General features: G+C 42.6%; 3 protein-coding genes and 1 non-coding gene across 8 annotated transcripts in view; all 4 read right to left on the bottom strand.

Annotated features, from left to right (window-relative positions):
* cadm3 (cell adhesion molecule 3) overlaps positions 1-3463 on the bottom strand; it is an 80141-nt gene extending 76678 nt beyond the window's left edge. For all 4 annotated transcript variants that reach the window (XM_046408313.1, XM_046408316.1, XM_046408315.1 and 1 more), the window contains exons 1-2: positions 3228-3463; positions 1507-1664 (exon numbers count right to left, since the gene is read on the bottom strand). In XM_046408313.1, coding sequence (XP_046264269.1) covers positions 1507-1597 — 91 coding nt within the window. In that variant the 5' untranslated portion in view covers positions 1598-1664; positions 3228-3463. The remainder of the gene's footprint in view (positions 1-1506; positions 1665-3227) is intronic.
* Positions 3464-5522: 2059 nt separating this feature from the next.
* Positions 5523-5596, bottom strand: trnar-ucu. Its single transcript has one exon. It is a non-coding gene; the product is annotated as a tRNA-Arg (tRNA).
* A 1639-nt stretch (positions 5597-7235) lies between these two features.
* sdhc (succinate dehydrogenase complex, subunit C, integral membrane protein) lies at positions 7236-11377 on the bottom strand. The gene is made up of 6 exons (XM_046407605.1): positions 11283-11377; positions 10302-10361; positions 10038-10139; positions 9114-9175; positions 7787-7950; positions 7236-7500 (listed from the first exon to the last, which is right to left on the bottom strand). The coding sequence occupies exons 1-6, from the start codon at positions 11297-11299 to the stop codon at positions 7396-7398; spliced, it is 510 nt and encodes a 169-aa protein (XP_046263561.1). The 5' UTR covers positions 11300-11377; the 3' UTR covers positions 7236-7395.
* Positions 11378-13554: 2177 nt separating this feature from the next.
* atp1a2a (ATPase Na+/K+ transporting subunit alpha 2a) overlaps positions 13555-19207 on the bottom strand; it is a 33263-nt gene continuing 27610 nt past the window's right edge. For both annotated transcript variants that reach the window (XM_046407600.1, XM_046407601.1), the window contains 6 exons: positions 18441-18564; positions 16419-16564; positions 16202-16332; positions 15889-15990; positions 15555-15646; positions 13555-13926 (listed from right to left, as the gene is read on the bottom strand). In XM_046407600.1, coding sequence (XP_046263556.1) covers positions 13898-13926; positions 15555-15646; positions 15889-15990; positions 16202-16332; positions 16419-16564; positions 18441-18564 — 624 coding nt within the window. In that variant the 3' untranslated portion in view covers positions 13555-13897. The remainder of the gene's footprint in view (positions 13927-15554; positions 15647-15888; positions 15991-16201; positions 16333-16418; positions 16565-18440; positions 18565-19207) is intronic.

Raw genomic sequence — 19207 nt, 5'->3', positions numbered from 1 at the left:
TAAAGAACCGCTGCCTGGGTTTCAATGACGAGCTACACGTCTGGGGTCAGCACTCTGACGAGAGATTGATATTTCATCATCAGCGCCTCAATCTGGAGATTGTTTGTGCATTTCTCATCTTCAACAGCTTTCGGGGCCTTGACAGGCCTACATTTGCATTTGTTTAGCAGTGACCTCATCACAGTTTCTTCCAATCAGACTGTTTCTCACTTTATACTGCACTGACCACTAGGAGCTCTCACTTACAATCCTCCACTTCCCCACATTTCAGACACAATTTTGCAGAAACACAAGTATGCATAATTCAACAGGAAGTCAAAACAGCTGATGTGGATAAATGAAATGGAAGTACAGTAAATGTGGTGTGTGCGCCGGCACATCTGAGTGCGGATACATGCGCGCCATGTTTTTGTCCATGCATGTGCATGCACTCACAGATGTATTCAGATTAGTAAATTCGCGTGGGTGTGCACAAGTGAACGCAAGGGGCCTCTGAGAATATATATTGCAATTGCAGATCAGGGAACATCTACTGCCTGCTATATTGTCTTACGGTACTTTCCCAAACGCACTGCAATTAAATCCTAACTGCGATGAGAAAATACAAACAGGATGCTACCTGTGTCAATCAATTTTCTGTGGACTGAGGGACAACCATGAAGCAGCATTTTGTCCTCGAAAGGTTGTATTACCAGCAGCCAGTCACTTGAGTGTTATGTAATTGGAAAAGCACATTGGAGGGTATATTCCTGTTCACTCTGTACTCACAGCAGGGATGATATCATTACAAAGTGCTTCTCTCATCAAATCCGCGCTTACCGTCCGCTTTCAGCTGCGCCCAGCTCATCACAGGTTGGGCTTCAGCCATGACGAGTGTCATGTGTCAGTGCTGAATGTGTGTGATAAGCGTGCACACTCCTCTGTTGTTATTTGAGAAAGCACAAGATGATTACTGGTTATCTCCAGGCGGCATGAACCTCTGACACAGATATCGTCTGCGCAGATGTGGGAGACAGAGGGATGCTGAGCAGGTGAACTTGAAAGGAACAAGGCTGTGTGAGTGCGCGTCTACTTTCATGTGAGGGTATGCAAGGGACTAAAGATGTGATGGAGAGAGAGAGAGAGGATGAAGCCACTGGGCCAAGTGAGCTACTCCAGCAAGGACCTGTAGTACGTGTATGTGTATGTGTATGTGTATGTGTATGTGTATGTGTATGTGTATGTGTGTGTGTGTGGTCCTGCGCCCACGTGCAAGTCACACACATTCCTCAAAAACAACGGCAGAAATTCCACTGGGGTCCCGAGAGGTGGGAGTGTCCCATGTGTTTATTAACGGCTCTCTGATTCCCTTGTCATAATACAGGAAACAACAAAAAAGCCTCAAGTCAACAGATAAGGGGCACCCCGAGAGACAGAAAGAGAGGGTCGGGGAGGTCAGGGGCCCATGGAGAGACAGCGAGATAGAGAGAACAGGAAGGATGGATAAAGCGGCAGAGAGGTGCTTACCAAAGACAATGTTGCTGTGAACCACAGCTGCGAACAGGACTGTCAATAAGCTGACGCTCCATAATGCAGAGGGGGCTGATGGGAAGGCCATGGTCGGGCGCACAGATCCGCCTGTCTCACTGAATCCTCAGGAGGGCAGAGGAGCTCTGGAGTGTCACCTGCAGGGAGAGCAGTGGAGAGATAAAGAAAACAAGCAGGGCAGGCCGACTGACCACTAATTGCGTCCCTTGCCATTGGTTGGGCTGCTGCTGAATAAACGCTTGGCCCGCCCGTTACTCACGCATTGCTCCATGGGTATTCATCGATCTGCTTGTGTCATAGCACACTGAGAGGCGATTGAGACAGGCGGGGTAAGGGGAGAGGGCTGTGATTGAGCCGAGCAGCAGAAAAGATGGTGATGGTGGTGTGGAGGTGGTAATGAGGGGAGAAGGGGAGGAGGAGGGTTCATATTACTGTGAATTTATTCATCCACTTTAACAAGCTGCGCGCATGTGGAGTGAAGGAAGACCAGTGTTTTGGACAGCTCCAGCTAACTCACGCTAATTAGGAATAACGCGAAGGAACATTCCCCCAGTTGGACGTCATGAAAAAACAGGGAAAGAGAAAAGAAAAAACAGAACAGCAGCGGAGAGATGCACCTGTCGCCCGCTGAGAATACTCGGTGCGCTTTGGAGACATACAGACGTGCATGAGAGCCGCTCAGACGCACGCTCTCTCAGTCTCTCTCTCTCTCTCTCTCTCTCTTTTCCTTTGACACACACAGCTCCAGCTCTCTTTATCTTTCTCTCATGCACATCTCACATTCCTTAAAATAGCAGTAGCCTGCGACGAGGCGAGCCTTCGGTCCATGTCGGAAACTCTCCATCGCAGAGAGGGAACCGTTTGCCTGCGGGACGGGCGGGCGGTTAGGGCGGGGACAGAGGAGTGGGGTAGGGGGGCATGGGATGGGATGGGATGTTCGGGGTGGGGGGCGTTGGGAGGGGTGGGAGGGCTGTGTTTATCGTCGCTCCAGCCCTTCCTGTTGAGTGATGGCGAGAAATGAAAACAAAACTAGAACAAGTGCATCTATGGAGAATAATCCGGACACTCTGGGCGTGATTTAACACAAGTTCGTGCGCTCCGCTCTTACGTGAAGCGTAATAATAGTAATGATGATGATAATAATAACAACAATAATACTCTTAGTGGCCTGCATCGCTGCGACGGATCGCGGGAGAACCACAGCAATCAGAGCCCGCTTTCCAACACCTTCTCCCGCACTTGCAGAAATATCTGGTGCTGGTGGGATGAGATTTAGACACTCTTGTACAGGCTCGGGGAGAGGTGGCTTCTGCACACAACGCCTAGTTGAGGTGCTTTATTTTTTTCTTTTTTTGTTTGTTTTTGCAGAACGATAGAGCAAGAGCTGGGAGATAAGAGGAAAAGGAGAGGAGTCGGGCGCAGCGCAGGCAAGCCCGCCCGACAACAAAACGCATATTCAGAGTGAATTATAAAACACACTGGGATTATACAGCTCTCTCCCTGGGCAGGCATAACGGATTACACACACACACACACTCACAGCCACCTACCCAGAGTGCGCACACAGACACATTCCTGGAGACGGAAAAGCGTCACCACTGAAAGGTGTCTCCTGTCCGCCCTACAGGCTGCATCCTAACCCTGGACAATAATGCAAACTGCGAAGCAATGCACGGTATTAATCACAGACACACACACACCGTTATATTCCGCCTCCGGAGTCGGGTTTTGTTGGCGCTGGTCTCCAATAAGGTTCCCAGTAAAGTCCCTCCTTTGATGCGCAGCGGTCGCTTGTCCAGAGCCTCCTCTCAATCTGCTTTTATCGACTTTTTCTATCTCCTTGTTCCTTCTCCTGACTCTTTTGTTTTTCTCGCCTTTTCCTCCGCTCTCCCTCTCTCACACACTCTCCGTGTTTGTATCTCTATCTCGTTCTCTCTCTCTCTCTCTCTCTCTCTCCACGGCTGCCGCTCACTGCAGCAAAAACAGTCTGTATGAAAGACGAAAGGGAGGGGAGGGAACAAGGGAGGGAGGGATGGAGGGAAGGAGGGAGGGAGGGGATTTTAATACGATTTGGCCCGTACCATCGGGATAACAGGGCCAGAGCAGGGGCCTACTGGCTGAGAGCAACATGAAGGAGATGGAGCAGATAGAGAAGTGTGATCTCAATATACCGAAAAATCACCATAATGTTCCTATAATACACCACAGAGTCTTCACTGACCTTATCGGGCTTTGTGGTATTTTATTATCTCCTGTGGTAGCACAGTTCTGTAGGATTGTCCCTGATGGCTCCGCTCACCTTATCTAGAGATTTGATATTGAGTAGGTCGAGTATCCTTGTTGAATTCTGTCATCGGTTTAGGCCTACACATCTCCTGAGATGATGCTGCAGGGGTCATCTGAGGTAGATTGTTACGCCTCTCAGTAGCCTGTGATGTTTCTTATCATCCATATTACGGAGCTATTATCCCTATCGTGCAGATATCCCCGCTGCTATTTCCCGTGGGCCTGGTAATTCGCAATATGGCAATGACATACTTAGTCCTTGGCCTTGTGGAGTTGTGAGACTTTTTCTGTAACTGTCACACATCTCAGCAATACTGCCTTCAATGGCGACTTTGCATCTAATCACCTCCAAATTTGCGTAATTCTCCCTTTAAGTCTATACCCTTGGTAATGGTCAGTTTTGCTTGTGTTTGTATCATACAGGGCAGCTTACGTTACATTCATCAGTCCCGCTTGGGAACCAGGATCCACGGGATCCAGAAAGGATGGAGGGGTGGGGGTGGGTGGCGGGGGGGTTGTTCAACTTGCCAGAGAGGATTAAGGATTAGTTTTACTGGCGGATTAGGACCGTGTGTGTGGGGAGGCATGATGGGGTTAAACATGGACGGCGGCAGCCGCACGACAGCCCAATCAGCGGTGGTGGCAACAAACTGACACCGGGGAGGTGGGTTTGAGGGAGATACAAACAACTGAAAGCCATGGGGAGCCGGGGAGGGGTTAGAGAGTCGGGGAGTTTGGGCGATCTTCAAGCAAGCAGCTGCTTTTCACGCTGAAAGCAGAAACAGTTGCTGCTCTGAGCTTCCATGGCTGGAGCTATAGCTTTTTTTTTTCTAAAGCAGAAACTTAAGTCCACCTTCAGGGGTCCTTGAAAGGATTCCAGACAGTCCTTCACTCTGATTTCACTAAAACAAAAACACATGATGGCTATTGCAGTCCTTATGCAACGTCACATTGTAGTTTGGAGTCTATAATTCAATACAGAGCGCGCATACACAAATCTCCACATGACATAATTTTCTGGCTTCGTGACTCATTTGTGTTCAAAGTGAACCGAGTCTTTCCCTGTCAGTGAACCGAGCGGGAGAGCAGGAATGCAGCATCTGGCGTCATTAAACACTTGTTACGAGGAGGAAAAGGCTCTAAATGTTTTGTTGTTGGCGCTGCATTAGAAAAGCTTTTGCTCTGGCTTAAACGAGTGGACAGCCCCAGGTGCTGAAACAGTGCGCGAGGGAGCGTGCGCGCGTGCCCACTGACTTTCACACGACTGGGCAGCATGGCGCTGTGCTATCCTGCGGTGCCTGCGTGGTGGCCGTATATAAGAGAGGAGCCCGAGCAAGCAGCGTGGACAGTAACAGGCTGGTAACGAAGCCCGCGCTGTGCTGCTACAGCGGAGCTCCGGTTTCAGGCTTTGTGCCCGTTTAAAATCTGCATATTAAAGCGCTGACCTTTGCGCGCTGAAACAGCTCCGTGTGAAATTTCTATATAATTTCAGTGCAAATGCACTGTGATATTGGGCCTGTGCAAAATAAACACATCTCTGAAAAGGAGTCTGTCTATCTACCCATCATCCATTGGTTCAACCTTCCGTCACATCTATAGACAAAGCAGCCTTGTCAGGTGCATCACCGTTGCAAAAACCATAAAACAGCATCTCTGCTTTTTCCCTGTCACTCCCTGATCTCTCATCCAAAAAGCCACACTTCAATCAACATCTCTGCCGGGACTCGAACCCGGAGCCTCTGGATTAGAAGTCCAGCGCGCTATTCCATTGCGCCACAGAGACTGTGACACATTTTTTTCGATCAAAAGCGGGTTTATACTCCCCCCTCCCAGCCCTGCGAAGCATCCTCACCATCCCTCAGCATCAGGACCGCAGGCCTGCAGATAATAATTTGCCGCCCGGTAGGGGGTGCTGCCGCCGCGTAACCGTCAGCTTCTTTATGCCTAATGGAGACGATGAGAGCCCCTGCTCTTCATCCCCCATTGCTTTCACCCAGGTTATCTCGTCAAAACATCATAATGGTGATATTATTGGAGCAAAACCAAAAGACGGAACATCTGAGATTGTAAATGCATCAATAAGTACGAGGCAAAGTGCTCATTCCTCGCAGGGAATAGCTCTAGTGAACAGCCCATGTTTTTATTACCTCAGTTTGTTTCTATTCAGGAAATGGGAGATTATTTCTACAGCAGACCATAAGCAAATCGAGTCTTAAACCCTGCAGAGCTTGACCAATTTTCCTGTCAACCTCAATCAAAAACTGCAGTCGAACAGATCTGTAGTTCAACGAAGGGATCATCTAATGTCAAATTATCACTGCAGTCAGCCAAAAATGTTATGTACAGTGAGTATTTTCACTGTGACAATTATTTTGAGCCAGCAACTGTTAAATAAAGAGGTTTTTGTCGAGAAAAAAGGACCAATGTGGCTCTGAGGAGAATGTAACATTGTGAAAACTATTAAATTAACCCTTGAATTTTATAAACCATGACAGCTACTGCAGAGGTTTGCCGTGTCAATTACAAGCAATACATTTTATCACTTGTGACACGCAGATAAATCTTATCAACAGCTAAGTGAAAGGAAATGCCAACTGACAAGCATTTTTCCACTGAGCCACCTGCAACAAATTGATAAACCAATTTTCTTGGCGGTAACCACACTAAGCGGTCACACCGTTTCTGTCGGTGCAAGTTCAGCTGATCTAAACAGACAGATTTTCAAACCGGCTCCATCAAAAACACTATGGGCGCAGCTCGCTCCCCGGAACGTTTAGCTGTTGTTCTCCCCCTGTGCACTTGTTACTGTACCCTACATAAATGTAGTTGGATCTGACATTACATCACGGCTTGCTTTTATTCACACTGCAGGACAAAAGCTGTTCAGGTGCAGTGTGCGTAGCTCCTGTGTGGCTCAGTGGGAGGTAAGGCCCGAGGCAGGCTGCGGGTGAGGAGCCTGTTCACACATACAGCTTCCACCACCGGGCTGCCTCTGCGCATTGCAGCCCCTCTCTTTCCTGATGTTAAAAATGCATCTGAGCAACTGTGTCCAGGAGAAGGTAAAATATGAATGACGGCTTACGGTCAACAGCCGTGTTACAGACATAAACAAACATTCCTGTGCAGACAGACAACCTGCAGGCACGCTGGTAGGGCTGGCAGTGATGGAGAGCACTTTGGGCAAAGAAAAATGTTTAATAAATCTGACGTCACGGCACGATTAGACAAATTACATAAGGACAGAACATGTAGGACACGTCTAATTTTGGCCGCCGGTTGTTGTTGTTCACACCGAGAACAAGTGTGAAATAAACTGGGTCACATTTGCATGCACTTTGCACTCTTGCTGCTTTTGATGACCCCAAAGCTTTCCAGGGTATAATTAATTCCAAGGGACAAAATATCACCACATCCTCTCTGCATACAGCATAATATAATCCTTTATTTAATACTTTGATGAAACGGGGCCTGCTGTAGCCCGAAACAGAACATATACACAAAACTCCCACAGTGAATCCAGTCCACATCTCATTCAAATCCTTCCTCTGCTTTTACTTCTGCACATCTCCTCTCGTCCTGCGCTCAGAGAAAAGCCAAGGCTATGGAGGTGATGATGGACAGACCAATAACTGTGTAGCCAGTGCGGTAGACCTCTGGGATTTTGAAGCCCTTGCCCATGTCCCACCACTGATTTAAATAATAATAAGCAGAGAGAACAGAGAGAAGAAAATTTAGCATAGAAACAGCACAATCACCTTATAAATTTTAGCAAATGTAAAACATATTCTATGAAATAAGCAAATATGAAAAGAATGATGTAACAAATTTGTACACAAACATCTGTCTCCTATACACATGATACCAAGCATGCTGGTGGCTACAAATCTCAAGTCTTGTATTAAGTAGTATGGGAAAAAAAAAAAAAAAAAAACATTATTTGCAAGGTTTATAAATCAAATGACAAAAGTCTTACCAAGTGGCGGATGCCATTATAGGTGTGGTAAGATACAGGAAAGGCGATGCCAAACTTGGCCAAGCCAATGAGATAGGGCCCGACGGACAGCGAGTGGATCATGTCCAGGTAGTAGGGGTAGTTTCCCGGTAATACCAGAGCTGCCACAGCAAAGGCAGAGATAGCTAGACACAGACAGAAGTAAGGAGACCAGAGATTGGACAAGGTGTGTATGTGAAGGGGTCTCAGAGGGAAATTGTGGGCATGCGTGCCTTTTAGAGAAAAAGCGGGAAGTGAAAAATTAACAGATGTCAAAGAACAACATGCTGCTACCACCTGTCTTTGCAGGATTAGTCTCATGAGTCACCAAACCACCAGACTCCACCCGCCAGAAATTTTCAGACATCTTAACACCTCAGTTATGCGAAGACTTTTTTCCCCTGCTGACTGTATGAAATGGAGGCCAAACAATGGCTCTGTATCACGTGGGCTCCACATTGGCAGCCTGGTACAAAACACTGCGCTCAATAGTTCTGTGTGAGCTTCTGTGTGTGTGCTGTCCATGTGATTTCATGTCCTAATGGTAGAAGAAACGCAATGTTTGTGGAAATGTAGCAGGTGTAATCAATATAAACACAAAAGCAAATTAAAAATAATAATAATAACAAAAATAATACATCTATTTCAAATGTGAGTAAACAACATTTGAAATAATATACAATAATTAACTTTAAATTAATTCTGACTTTTAAATCCATATGGAAGAAAAATTAGCAGCAGGATATCTGCACATTACAATTAAAATCTTGTATAAAAAAATATGGCTTGGAAAAATTATTCCAGCAGGTGATATTTTTAATTTACCAGCCATTTGCAAGAGAGCAACAAACTGATTTTAGACACTGTGAAAGACCAGTGAAGTTTCGACAGAAAGATAGGACATACTGAGTTCTTATAAGGTCAGCAAGGTTGCTGACGTTTATTGAGCCCATTAACCTAAACACAAAATGAGATCCAGCTTTCACAACATGGTACATCAAGGTCAACAATACCGATGCACAAAGTCACAGTAACAATGCCTCGACCTCTACAGCAGACAAATGACAAAAAGCTGTTAGCAGTCGTATTTTCGACTCGATTTTCACATGTAAAGTGTTGAACTGTATTGAACAACTTCTGTTTTGTAATGTCAGTAAATGCTCTTTGCAGGAATCAATAGCTGTGGACTAAAATGCCCTGAGGAGCTTTTCTGGGTCAATCTAAAGTTGACAGTGGCAGCGCAACATGGCAGTTTAAAGCGCTTTAGACAGTAATCAACAGTAAGGGTAAGTAAAAACAGGCGTGTTACCTCCACTCAGCCCCACTCCAGTTCCTCGGTGTGTGATGGACATCATCATGGGGACTGACCATCTGAAAAATGCAACCAGTTTAATATATTGGCAGACATACAACACACAACAAACCACAAGTTAAAGATTTTTCACCAACTGTTACTTGAATTTTTTAAAACTGTTTTGTTTCAGGTCAGGCATCACTGCAGCTCTACTTCTACTACTATGACTACGTCTCAGCTGCAAACAGCAACACTAACTCAGCATATCTGAGACTCACAAGGAAAGGCTGATAGTCATGGATATATTTTTACATTTACAAATTCAAGTAAACTACAGCTGACACTTTCGTTTACAGACTGCAATGCCTGCATGTGCAGAAGGAAATTAATCGAATGTTCTTAGATACATTAGTTTAAACAGGTTAAAATCATTAATTTTAGAAAAAAAAATCAATGGTTTGGAGTGCAAGTGTCAGAGACAAAGTGTTCTGGCATGGATTAGCGTTAAGAATGGACCCAGATGACAGAGAAATACTAAGTGAAAATATCTGAGTCAGGAAGGACAACTTGTATTAAATTACATAGCACATACCGACTAAAAAAGGTTCTTTACTCCTGGTTTTAGGATTATAACAACTGCTGCTCATTACTTCACACGTATTTAAATACATGAAAATCTCTGGTAAGCACGACTTGTTCTGTTGTTTTATAAGCATAAAAAATGAAAAGATTATATGATCTGGAAATGAACTTTCACAGCAATATTATCATCAACCTGGATAATGTTCTGTAGTGGAGTTTCAATGCATGAAAATCTTAAACTGAAATTATAAAACCACTATGTTGCATGAGCAATGGAGTAATTTCTATACAATATCTGAAGTTGTTTTCTGAACAAGACGGTTATCAACTGCACTGCATGTGACATACAGCACTTACTTATAAATGGTGAGATGAGGAGACATGGGTCTGTTTAGTTTGGCATTTTTGGACCAAAACTTGTTCATCTCCTCCTTAGCTGTGGTTCCCATTGGTGCCGCACTGCAGAGGAGAGAAAAAAAATTACAACATAACTTTGCAGTGCATGGGTTTTAGCATGCATCTACTTCATTGCTATGACTTGCAGCAGCATGTGCATGTGAACTTAAGCACTCTCGCACTCTTTCTTGTTCTCACAAGCATGCACGCACACACACAACTCACTGTCTGTAGAGGACACCATAGTGTGGTCTGGAGACACAGACACCCTGACGGGTCACCGTCCTAAAAACCAAAAAGAGTTAGAAATAGTTCAGTTGAATAAAGGAGAACAAAAATAAGGACATGTTATCTAGTACACATCAAGCTCACTTATTGAGAATTTTTAATATTAGCACCATTCCATAATATTTGCGTACTTACATTTATTAATAAGTGATTATATTTGTATTAAATTATTGCATATGTATAAGTCATATTTCTGACAGCATGACTTCTAAAACAAACTTAGTATTCGTATCCCTATATATCAATATGGGAGGAAAATCGTCCTCAGTTTGTTATAAAATTCAGCTGCTCAGACTACAACAATGCTAACTCCACTTTTGAGCAATACCAACCGATCAAGTGGGTTCAGCCGATAGTGCTGTTTTATTTAGTCTTTATCGTGTGAACGGAATGAAAATAAACATCGGCTTGATTAGACGGAGGTGCGTGCTTAACCTCAGCAGCCAAAAAAGTCAAAGAAATGAACGAAGCTTGATGAACACTTTTTACTTACGTTGCTTATCTAAATCCTACTTGGTAAAGCTCCGACAGTGTAGCAAATGTTAAGTGTCAATTAGCCCAAGCTAAGCCACATATTCCGATAAAGATCCCTAGCTAAACAATGGCGAATTATGTTATGTTAGCTACTGGCTAACAAATTAAACCTACTGAGTCATAATAATATTCAGAGTCAAAGTTCACTTTCTGTAAGCTTTCATGTAACCGAACCAGCTAGCATTAGCGGCACTAGCTAACGCCAGCTAGCGCTTTGTAGCTTCACATTCCCGTTAAAAAGAATAATAGACAAAGATAAAAGAGTGGACAGCCATATGCTGTGACGTTATTGTGCTGTTACTTTCTGTCTGAGATGATAACCCCGAAAAACGAGACGAAAAGCTTTGTCCGAGCCCGAAAATTATGTAGCACAGAAGTACTGACCTTAGAAGCAGCGCCATGTTTGACAAGTACTGAACGGAAGTGACGCAACAGGATGTTGTTATTCCGTTTTCTAAAACCTTGAAGGGTTGCTTGAAGAAGGTCAAGCTCGTTCGGAATGAGGTGATTACATTACACATCAGGCTACCAAATGTTGTCAAAAGAGAAAAATAACTTTTTCTTTTTCTATTATCTCCTTTTATTGCTGCAACAGATGACAATAAATAGATAAATATCTTACATAGATGTAATAATGTAAAACTTCCAGCAGTAATTATGTTTTTATTTTTTGCATTGGTTAAGTTTAGAGGGTTTGCCTGGTTGATTAATCAGTTAGTTGATCAGCAAAAAAATATTGGCATTTATTTTAATCACTGAAGTCATTTTTAAAGCAAAAATAATGAAAATATTTGGTAGTTGAAGCCCTAGTTATTTACACAAAACAACCCCATAAACTGATGTCAAGGAATTGTAATTTAAAGTACCACAAAATTAATTACAAAGACACAACACACAAAGAGCTGACAAAATGAGAAAAACTGCATGTTGGTATGACATGACTGCACCACTGACCTCAAAGACCCCAAGAGAAGACAAGAGAAAAGTCAAAAGAAAATGTTTCGGTGAGGGAAAGAAAAACCTAAACTCAGATATGGAGCCACAGTTTTAGTATTCAGTACAGCCCACACAACAATAAAATGGTCAGTCTGTAACACTGAGATGGGGGGGGGCATGCAGCAGCTCCCATATCCACTGTCAGGAAGAATAAATGCAAACAAGAGGTATTTTAAAGTATTGAAGAGCCACACACAATCACTCATCTACACAAACACTGCTCCAGACAGCAAACAGATATAAGCCTAATAATGGCCAGAAACTTCCCTTGAGTGGGCTCCCAGTGGACTCTGCCTACATTAATGTTGCATGAAGTATTAGAAGCACTCATATGAGACACAGTTTGGGTTTTGTTATATGAAAGTTAAACTCCTCTAATAGAATAGTTTTGACATCGCCTCTGACTCAAAATTTCTAAACAAATAGCTTTCACAAAGGGCTGGATCAACAGCTGAGAAATTTGGGAGGAAACACTTCGCTGCCTGTCAGTTTCTTCTTGACGAGATAATGAGTGTCCAGTGAATAGAAGACATAGAGGACATGCATAATGGATGATGAGATATGGAATATGTGAGTGTACACAGAGTTTGACTGACATTTTTGTGGCTGATATCAATATTGATATTATAGACAGCGATGGAGGAAACACTGAGATGTTGTGCTTGAGTAAAAGTAGTCTATGTGTGTATGGTACTCAGGTACAGGTAAATATTTATTCAAGTAAGAGTAGGAGAGAACTAGCATCAGTAGTGCCAAAAGCGAAATAACTTGTTATGCAGAATGACAGATTTTAAAATGATGTAAAGTATTATATTAATGGGTTATAATTGTTGTGTGTTGATCACTTTAATGTTACAGCTGGTAAAGGTGTGTAAAGGTGTACTTTCTAAAGTTCATCTACTCAGTAGCTGGTGAATTTTCCCTGTGGGATAAACAAAGTTTTATTTTGATCTATAATATTACATCATATTTTATTTGTGGATTATAATTTTTTTACTATTAAACTAAACCTGAAAAGAAACTAGTGGTCAAATAATTGGAGTGAAGTAAATGCAATACAATAATACATATTTATAGTATTTGGATGGCAATGGAGCAGAAGTACAAAATATCCAAAAAAAAAAAAAAAAAAAAAAAAAAAAAAAACCAAACAAAAAAAACAGAAGAAATACACAAGTAAAGTACGAGTACCTCAAAACTGAGTTACTTTCCACCACTGATTGTGTAGTTTAAAAATCTGATAGCAGTGGATCGAATATTTAAAAAATAAACTTGTCAATTCTCTGTGGCGAACAAAGTCATAGTGGTGACACCTTTTTTTCTTTTACCTCAGTCATATCTTTGTACTGATGTTTCATGCTACTGTGCTTACTCAGCTGTCACATACTGTATGCTGCCACTGGAGTATTATACCTGTTTATCAGCTAATAATAGTAGCATCAACTGCTTCACTTTGGAGGCTGTATGTGCCTGAACATGCCTCAAAACATTGACTCTAAAATGGGTAATTAGTAGTAAATGTGTAAATGTGGTGCTCTACATGTTAAACTGACATACAGACAGCAAACCGGTAGTTATCTAAACTTCAGTTAAATCGATGATTAGCGTAATGATACTGACAAACAAATCAATGAATACCAATTAAAATCATGTCCAGGAATCTGTTGGAATCCATTTTATTGTGTACATTTCACATGATTGATGACACTCTGTATTCCACCCCACATAGCTTTGGTAACAGTTTATGTAAGGCACATAGGTGTACATTACCATTGTTCTGCTGGAAATGTTTTCTGAGAAAACAAAAAAGGAAAAGCTCAAAGCACAATCAAAAGCCTATTTTCAGCAGTATTTTTATGATAATCAGATTTGTGAACTGATCCATGCAATATTACAAATGACAGACAAACACACGGTTCTGCCATCACACGGACGCACAAACACACACTCACACCCACACGCTCACACACAGACTTGTAATTCAAACTGACATTTCCTGAATGTTAATAATATGTCTCCTGCTCCACCCAACCTGGAAGAGACACAGAAAAAGAAAAGGGGGGGGGGGGGGGTGTCAGAGACCAAAACGACAGGCGAGCTGTTTTTATGATATCCTTTTGTAACACTCTATTTGTATTCATCTCGTTGCCTTTGTCTCTGTACATTTCCAAATGAATCCCCTTATAACTCTAAGACTCCGACCAGCAGACCGTGACACACAGATTAACAGAAATGATTAACTGTCACGATAAATTGCATTTGTCTTCACATTGTCTTGCCCCTCTAAGATGAGACGGAGTGGCAGTTAACAGATTTTGGGACGGTGTGGCGTGTCCGTGTCATGTATATGATCTTTATCTCAAGAGTCTTCATCAGCCTACATTCATTTCCTTTATGATTGTTCTCTGCTGCTTCTGTTGCTGTTGGAAAGGTATAATCTGCTTCCTGGTGAAAGTTTTACATATGTTCACTGAGTTGACTGCACTCTGATTTTTACCTTCAGGCCAAAACAAGAAGAACCAAATGTTTTTTTCAGTAATCTGTGATCATATTTCTTTCCCACTTCCATAAACAAAATTAGAAGTGGCTCGTGTTTCCACTCCTGTCTCTTGAACAGGAAGACGCATAAAAGAGTCAGAGAGGTCTTTGATTGAAATGTAGTGCAGATGCAGCTTTTGGCCGAAGAATCACATCAGATTAGATTTCAGTGCCGATGTGAATGTCTGATTGTCACTGTTTTATGCTCCATTTATCAAATGGAATTCCCATGCAAGCTGACAGCCAGCAGTGCATTTACATGCTACTTTGTCAGAAATCAAACCTGGAAGACAAACAGTAATCAGTCGAGTGTTGCAGGGGCTGCAGCTTTCAAAAGCTGGAGAATCGCTCAGCACCGAATGGCTTGCTGGATGCCTGACGGTTAGCCCTTAAGTTTCTTCTGTGGTCTAAGTTAAAGGGCTTTTGAAGGGCTATTAGGCTTAATAATAACTTGACTAAATGCCAGTCATTAGAGTTCCTGCTTTACAGTGTATGTAAAAGTGACAAGGACCACTTGTAATTCATCCCAAACTAGAATATTTTTCATCTGCATCTGTGTTCAAAACTGGTTTTCAAACCTTTATTTTCAAATATACACAAAACCAACATTCTTTGTCATCACTGATCAACTCTAATTGCTACCAACATTGTTTTGCAAAATTGGTTCCTGTATTTTCCTTTATAATCTCAGTATGGAACCGTTCAAAGTTGTTCTTATTTATTTATTTATTTATTTTTTGCACGTGCTCATTTGTGCTCACATTGAACTTGAGCTCCCGCATGTCACCATCTGTCAAATGCTTGCTGGGAGCCTTCAGGTCAGATTAGCAGAATCAGAATCAGAATCAGAATTCCTTTATTAATCCCTGGAGGGAAATTCTTGAAGCAGAGCAGAGCTGTGGTGACTTTGTCAATCAGCATGTCCTCAGAGTGGACAGCACCCTTTTAGGATGTATAGAGAGTTACAGAGGACAGGCCGAGAAAAGGTCTTGGCAAATGTGGCTCCTTAGATAGGGATGTCAATCACTATACCATCACTTGCCATTTTATTTCTTTCTGCTTATTAACAAGACATGGAAGGTTAAAACCTTTTAATCTTGGGTTCTCTTAATAAGTGCTTACCTCCAGGGTTCCTCCTCAGAATGAATTTACGGATCTCATCATAAACGAAGATGAGAAGACTGTATGGGAAGGCACAGAACCACCACAGGGTCCTGAGAGGAAGAGGAAAAAGAATACGACAATGCAGGCTATGCAAAGAGAAACAGGGAATCACAGACGAAGTCAAAATTGTTAAGTTCAATGCAGCCATTTTTGAATATTAAGGATAACAACGTGGTGTTTAAGAAGATCACAGACTTCATTTAAAGGCAAGAGTGGCAGACTAATGGCAACATATTAGGTCTTTAAGAGGTTATTTTTCGGTTCGGTGGAGATATGCATATGTAAAACATACTTCAGGGGGTACATGCGCAAGGCAACGTCCATTCCAGGGCAGTAGGAGAGGAAGGCAGCCAGAGCGGTCTCAACAAACAGCCCGAAGATCAGGATTCTGTTCCTGTTAAACAGAAAACAAGAGAAAGGAAAGGAGAAGGTTTGGATGATTCGGGTTCAAGCTCAAAAATACAATTCAAGTCCAAAAATACTCATAATGGCAGGAAACTTTAAAATTGACTGACTTTAAGGTAAAGCTGCCTTTTAATTTACTGTCATTCATGCCTCGATTTGACAGCCTTTTCCAGTCCTCTCTTTTCTCCTCCCTCACTTACTTCATGCCCTGCTGAAAGAGGGAGTTCCTCCTCGTCTTGCAGATGATAAGATCGGCCCACTGGACAACCACGATGCTGGCGAAGAAGCTGGTGTGGCAGGTGAATTCAATGATCTTCCTCTGCTCGTAGGTCTGCCAGGTGGAAACACATTTATTCCTCCGTGAGTATGGCAGTATTCAAAGGGTGTCCTGGTTTTGTCTTTATCCCCACTCCTTACCCACTGCTGCCCATAGCTGTCCTCCAGGTCGTTGGTTTCGCGGTCGTCCCAGGCGACACGGATGCCCAGCAGTTTCCTTGGGAGGAAGCCATTTTCAGCCAAAATCACAAAGTAGGTGAAAAACCCTCCAAGAGCCTGGATCATCCCTGGAAACAAAAAATGTGCACAGGACCAATCACAACATTATCTACATCACTACATTCTTAGGTCTGGAGTTGCCTAATAATTGTCCTAATAAGATTAACACGAAGTACAATACAATTTGGTGCTAATTTGAGAGAAAATCACCACAAACTTTGTTATTTTAGTCATTTTGGATCTCCGTATAAATGACCATTAACATTGGAGAGTGTAGCTATAGTAATGGATGGATGGTTACAAAACCATCACATGTAAATCATGTGTGCATTAGATTTTTACTCATGTACTGCAGCACAGTGTCAGAACAGGGCAACGCTTTCACAGAAAAAAGCAGGAAAATAACAGGATTTATAGATAATGGGTGTCTTTAAACAGAAGCTATTTTGACAAACAGCAGCACTAATAATGCCAGTGGTCCAGTGTTTTTATACCTCTTATTTAGAAGAATTATAGCATAATATGACAGATAAATTGACTCGTTTTCAACCTCAGTCCACCTGATGTTTTCTCCCACTACTGTTTCAAAAACAGCACAGCACCACTGATATCTTCCTCCGTCTGTCCTCGGCCGATTTGGTATGTTGTAAGTAAATGGCTCCTGACAGCTGACTGCAGTAATAGCTGATAGTGAGTTTTAATTCCATGTTGGGAAACTTGTTTTGTCAGAATGGGCGTAATGTTTTCAACATGATGGACATCTTACTTCAGAGCTTAAGTCTTTGCATATACAAGTTCTGCACAAGTACTGAGACAGTGCTTATCAATCATGTCATTCACTGCTGTTAAATTAAAACCTTGGACCAGGTCAGCGTTTCTCTTGATAGATGTCAACAACATGTTCTTAGCGATAAGAAAACTGGTTGCAACTGTTTTCTTTTTGAGGCTGTTAGTTTGACTTTGTCTCACTTGTTGCATATAATGTTGGAGATGTTACTCTGCTGTCACATTTAGATCAAATCATCAGTTAAAGACGTACTGTGCATTGTTTTCTTAAAGCTTCTTAATCACCATTTATGACCCACTGAAGTGTGTGCTGCTTTCTGAATCTTCGGAGACCCTGCCCTCCGACTGTATTATCTTATCGTTTTGCTGTGTTTGAGACATTTCTGGACATCAGCGATTCTGGAAAAAGATATCTGATTGTTGAGTATCGACCCAAAGCGCCTGCATGTTTCACGTACCGGGAAAGAGACTTAACATTCAGCAATCTTTCTCGCTTATTGCATCTTTGAATGATGTGTTTACAAACAGAGAGGGACAACTTCTGCATAGTATGTCTTTAAATGTTCAGCATGGATGCCTCAGGACTTCAAGCTGTAATGTCAGGACTGTGGCTTATAAATGTGATTTGATGTGACCTGCAAAAGTTTTGCCCCAATGGTGCTAATCTTGGAAGAATTATGGGAGCTGATGTGAGTTGCCGGCTGTTTTGAGCATGTTCAGCTTTAAATTGTCATCCAGTGAAGCCCTGTCATATTTTGACCTATTTTAACAGCCTATGAAATTGGGCCAGCCTTTGATTTTCACTATTCCCAAACCATATAAAACCAGAGATAAAAAAGCATGCATTCAAGTGAGGCTCCAACCAGTGAAACATGACCAAGATTAAGTAGAAAATAGATGCACTCTCCACTCTCAATTTGCTGTAAATGTCACGACAATTAGAAGAAAATTGTGGGACTCCTGACGGTCTGCTCACCTCTGGATTAATTTTCTTGAACTGTTCGTTGCTAAACATTTACAAAGGCAGCAGGAAACGCCAGAACATCTGCTAAATGTCAGTGTTTAATGTGTTTATTCCTGTGATATTTATTATTACTTCACTACAAGAGGCCTGTCAGCATGAGGTACAAAGAGGTGATGAGCCACAAGAGGACAAACCTATCTGTCCATAGGCCATGCTGATGAGGCGTTCATTGACCAGCTTGTCTGTCCTGGGGTTCCTTGGTTGGCGTTTCATGATGTCGCTCTCAGCTGTCTCATAAGCCAATGAGATGGCTGGAACCTGGAAGGAAAGGGAGGATAGCACAGGATCAGTTCACTTCATGCTCCCTGTAAAATAAATGTGCAGGAATTTGTCTTTTTGGCAACAGTACAAAGGCATGATGACAGTGCCAGGCAAGAGGTACCCTTACTACTGAGGTAATGTAGCATTCAATCACTGTGTGGAAGGAGAAAAGAAAGAAAAAGGGCAGAGAGAGGGGAAAAATGAAGCAGCGACAGTGACAGAGAGAGGGAGGGAGGGAGAGAGAGGTGGGGAGTGGAGACAAGAGGAGGGAGACTGATTTCAAGACACTCATAAAAGAGAAAGGTAGAAAGGTCTCTGTAATAAAGATCTTATATTGGCTGGTTTTACCAGGTAAGCAACAGAGCAATATGTGTGACTTTAGGCAGGATATCGCTGCGACTTAGGAGGGATTTGGGGTGGAGACTTGGCACTGTGTGAAACTGAACACAAGCTCTGCAGTGTACAAATCCAGTTTGTTTTGGTGTTACACTCCCTTGACCCATAGCAGCTGAGAAAGACAGGAAGAGGATAAAAGGATGGACTGTACCTGGCATTGTGGGTTTTTGGTTTTTTTATTCACACCTCTGAAAGCGCATGTATGTCGGCGTGATGGTGTGCAGCTACCAAATTTTCAGTCTTC

The sequence above is a fragment of the Scatophagus argus genome, chromosome 13, assembly GCF_020382885.2.
Source record: "Scatophagus argus isolate fScaArg1 chromosome 13, fScaArg1.pri, whole genome shotgun sequence".
In the NCBI taxonomy this organism is placed as follows: Eukaryota; Metazoa; Chordata; class Actinopteri; family Scatophagidae; genus Scatophagus; species Scatophagus argus.
Note: the sequence above shows the minus strand (reverse complement) of the source record. Positions and strands in the feature narration are given on the sequence as shown.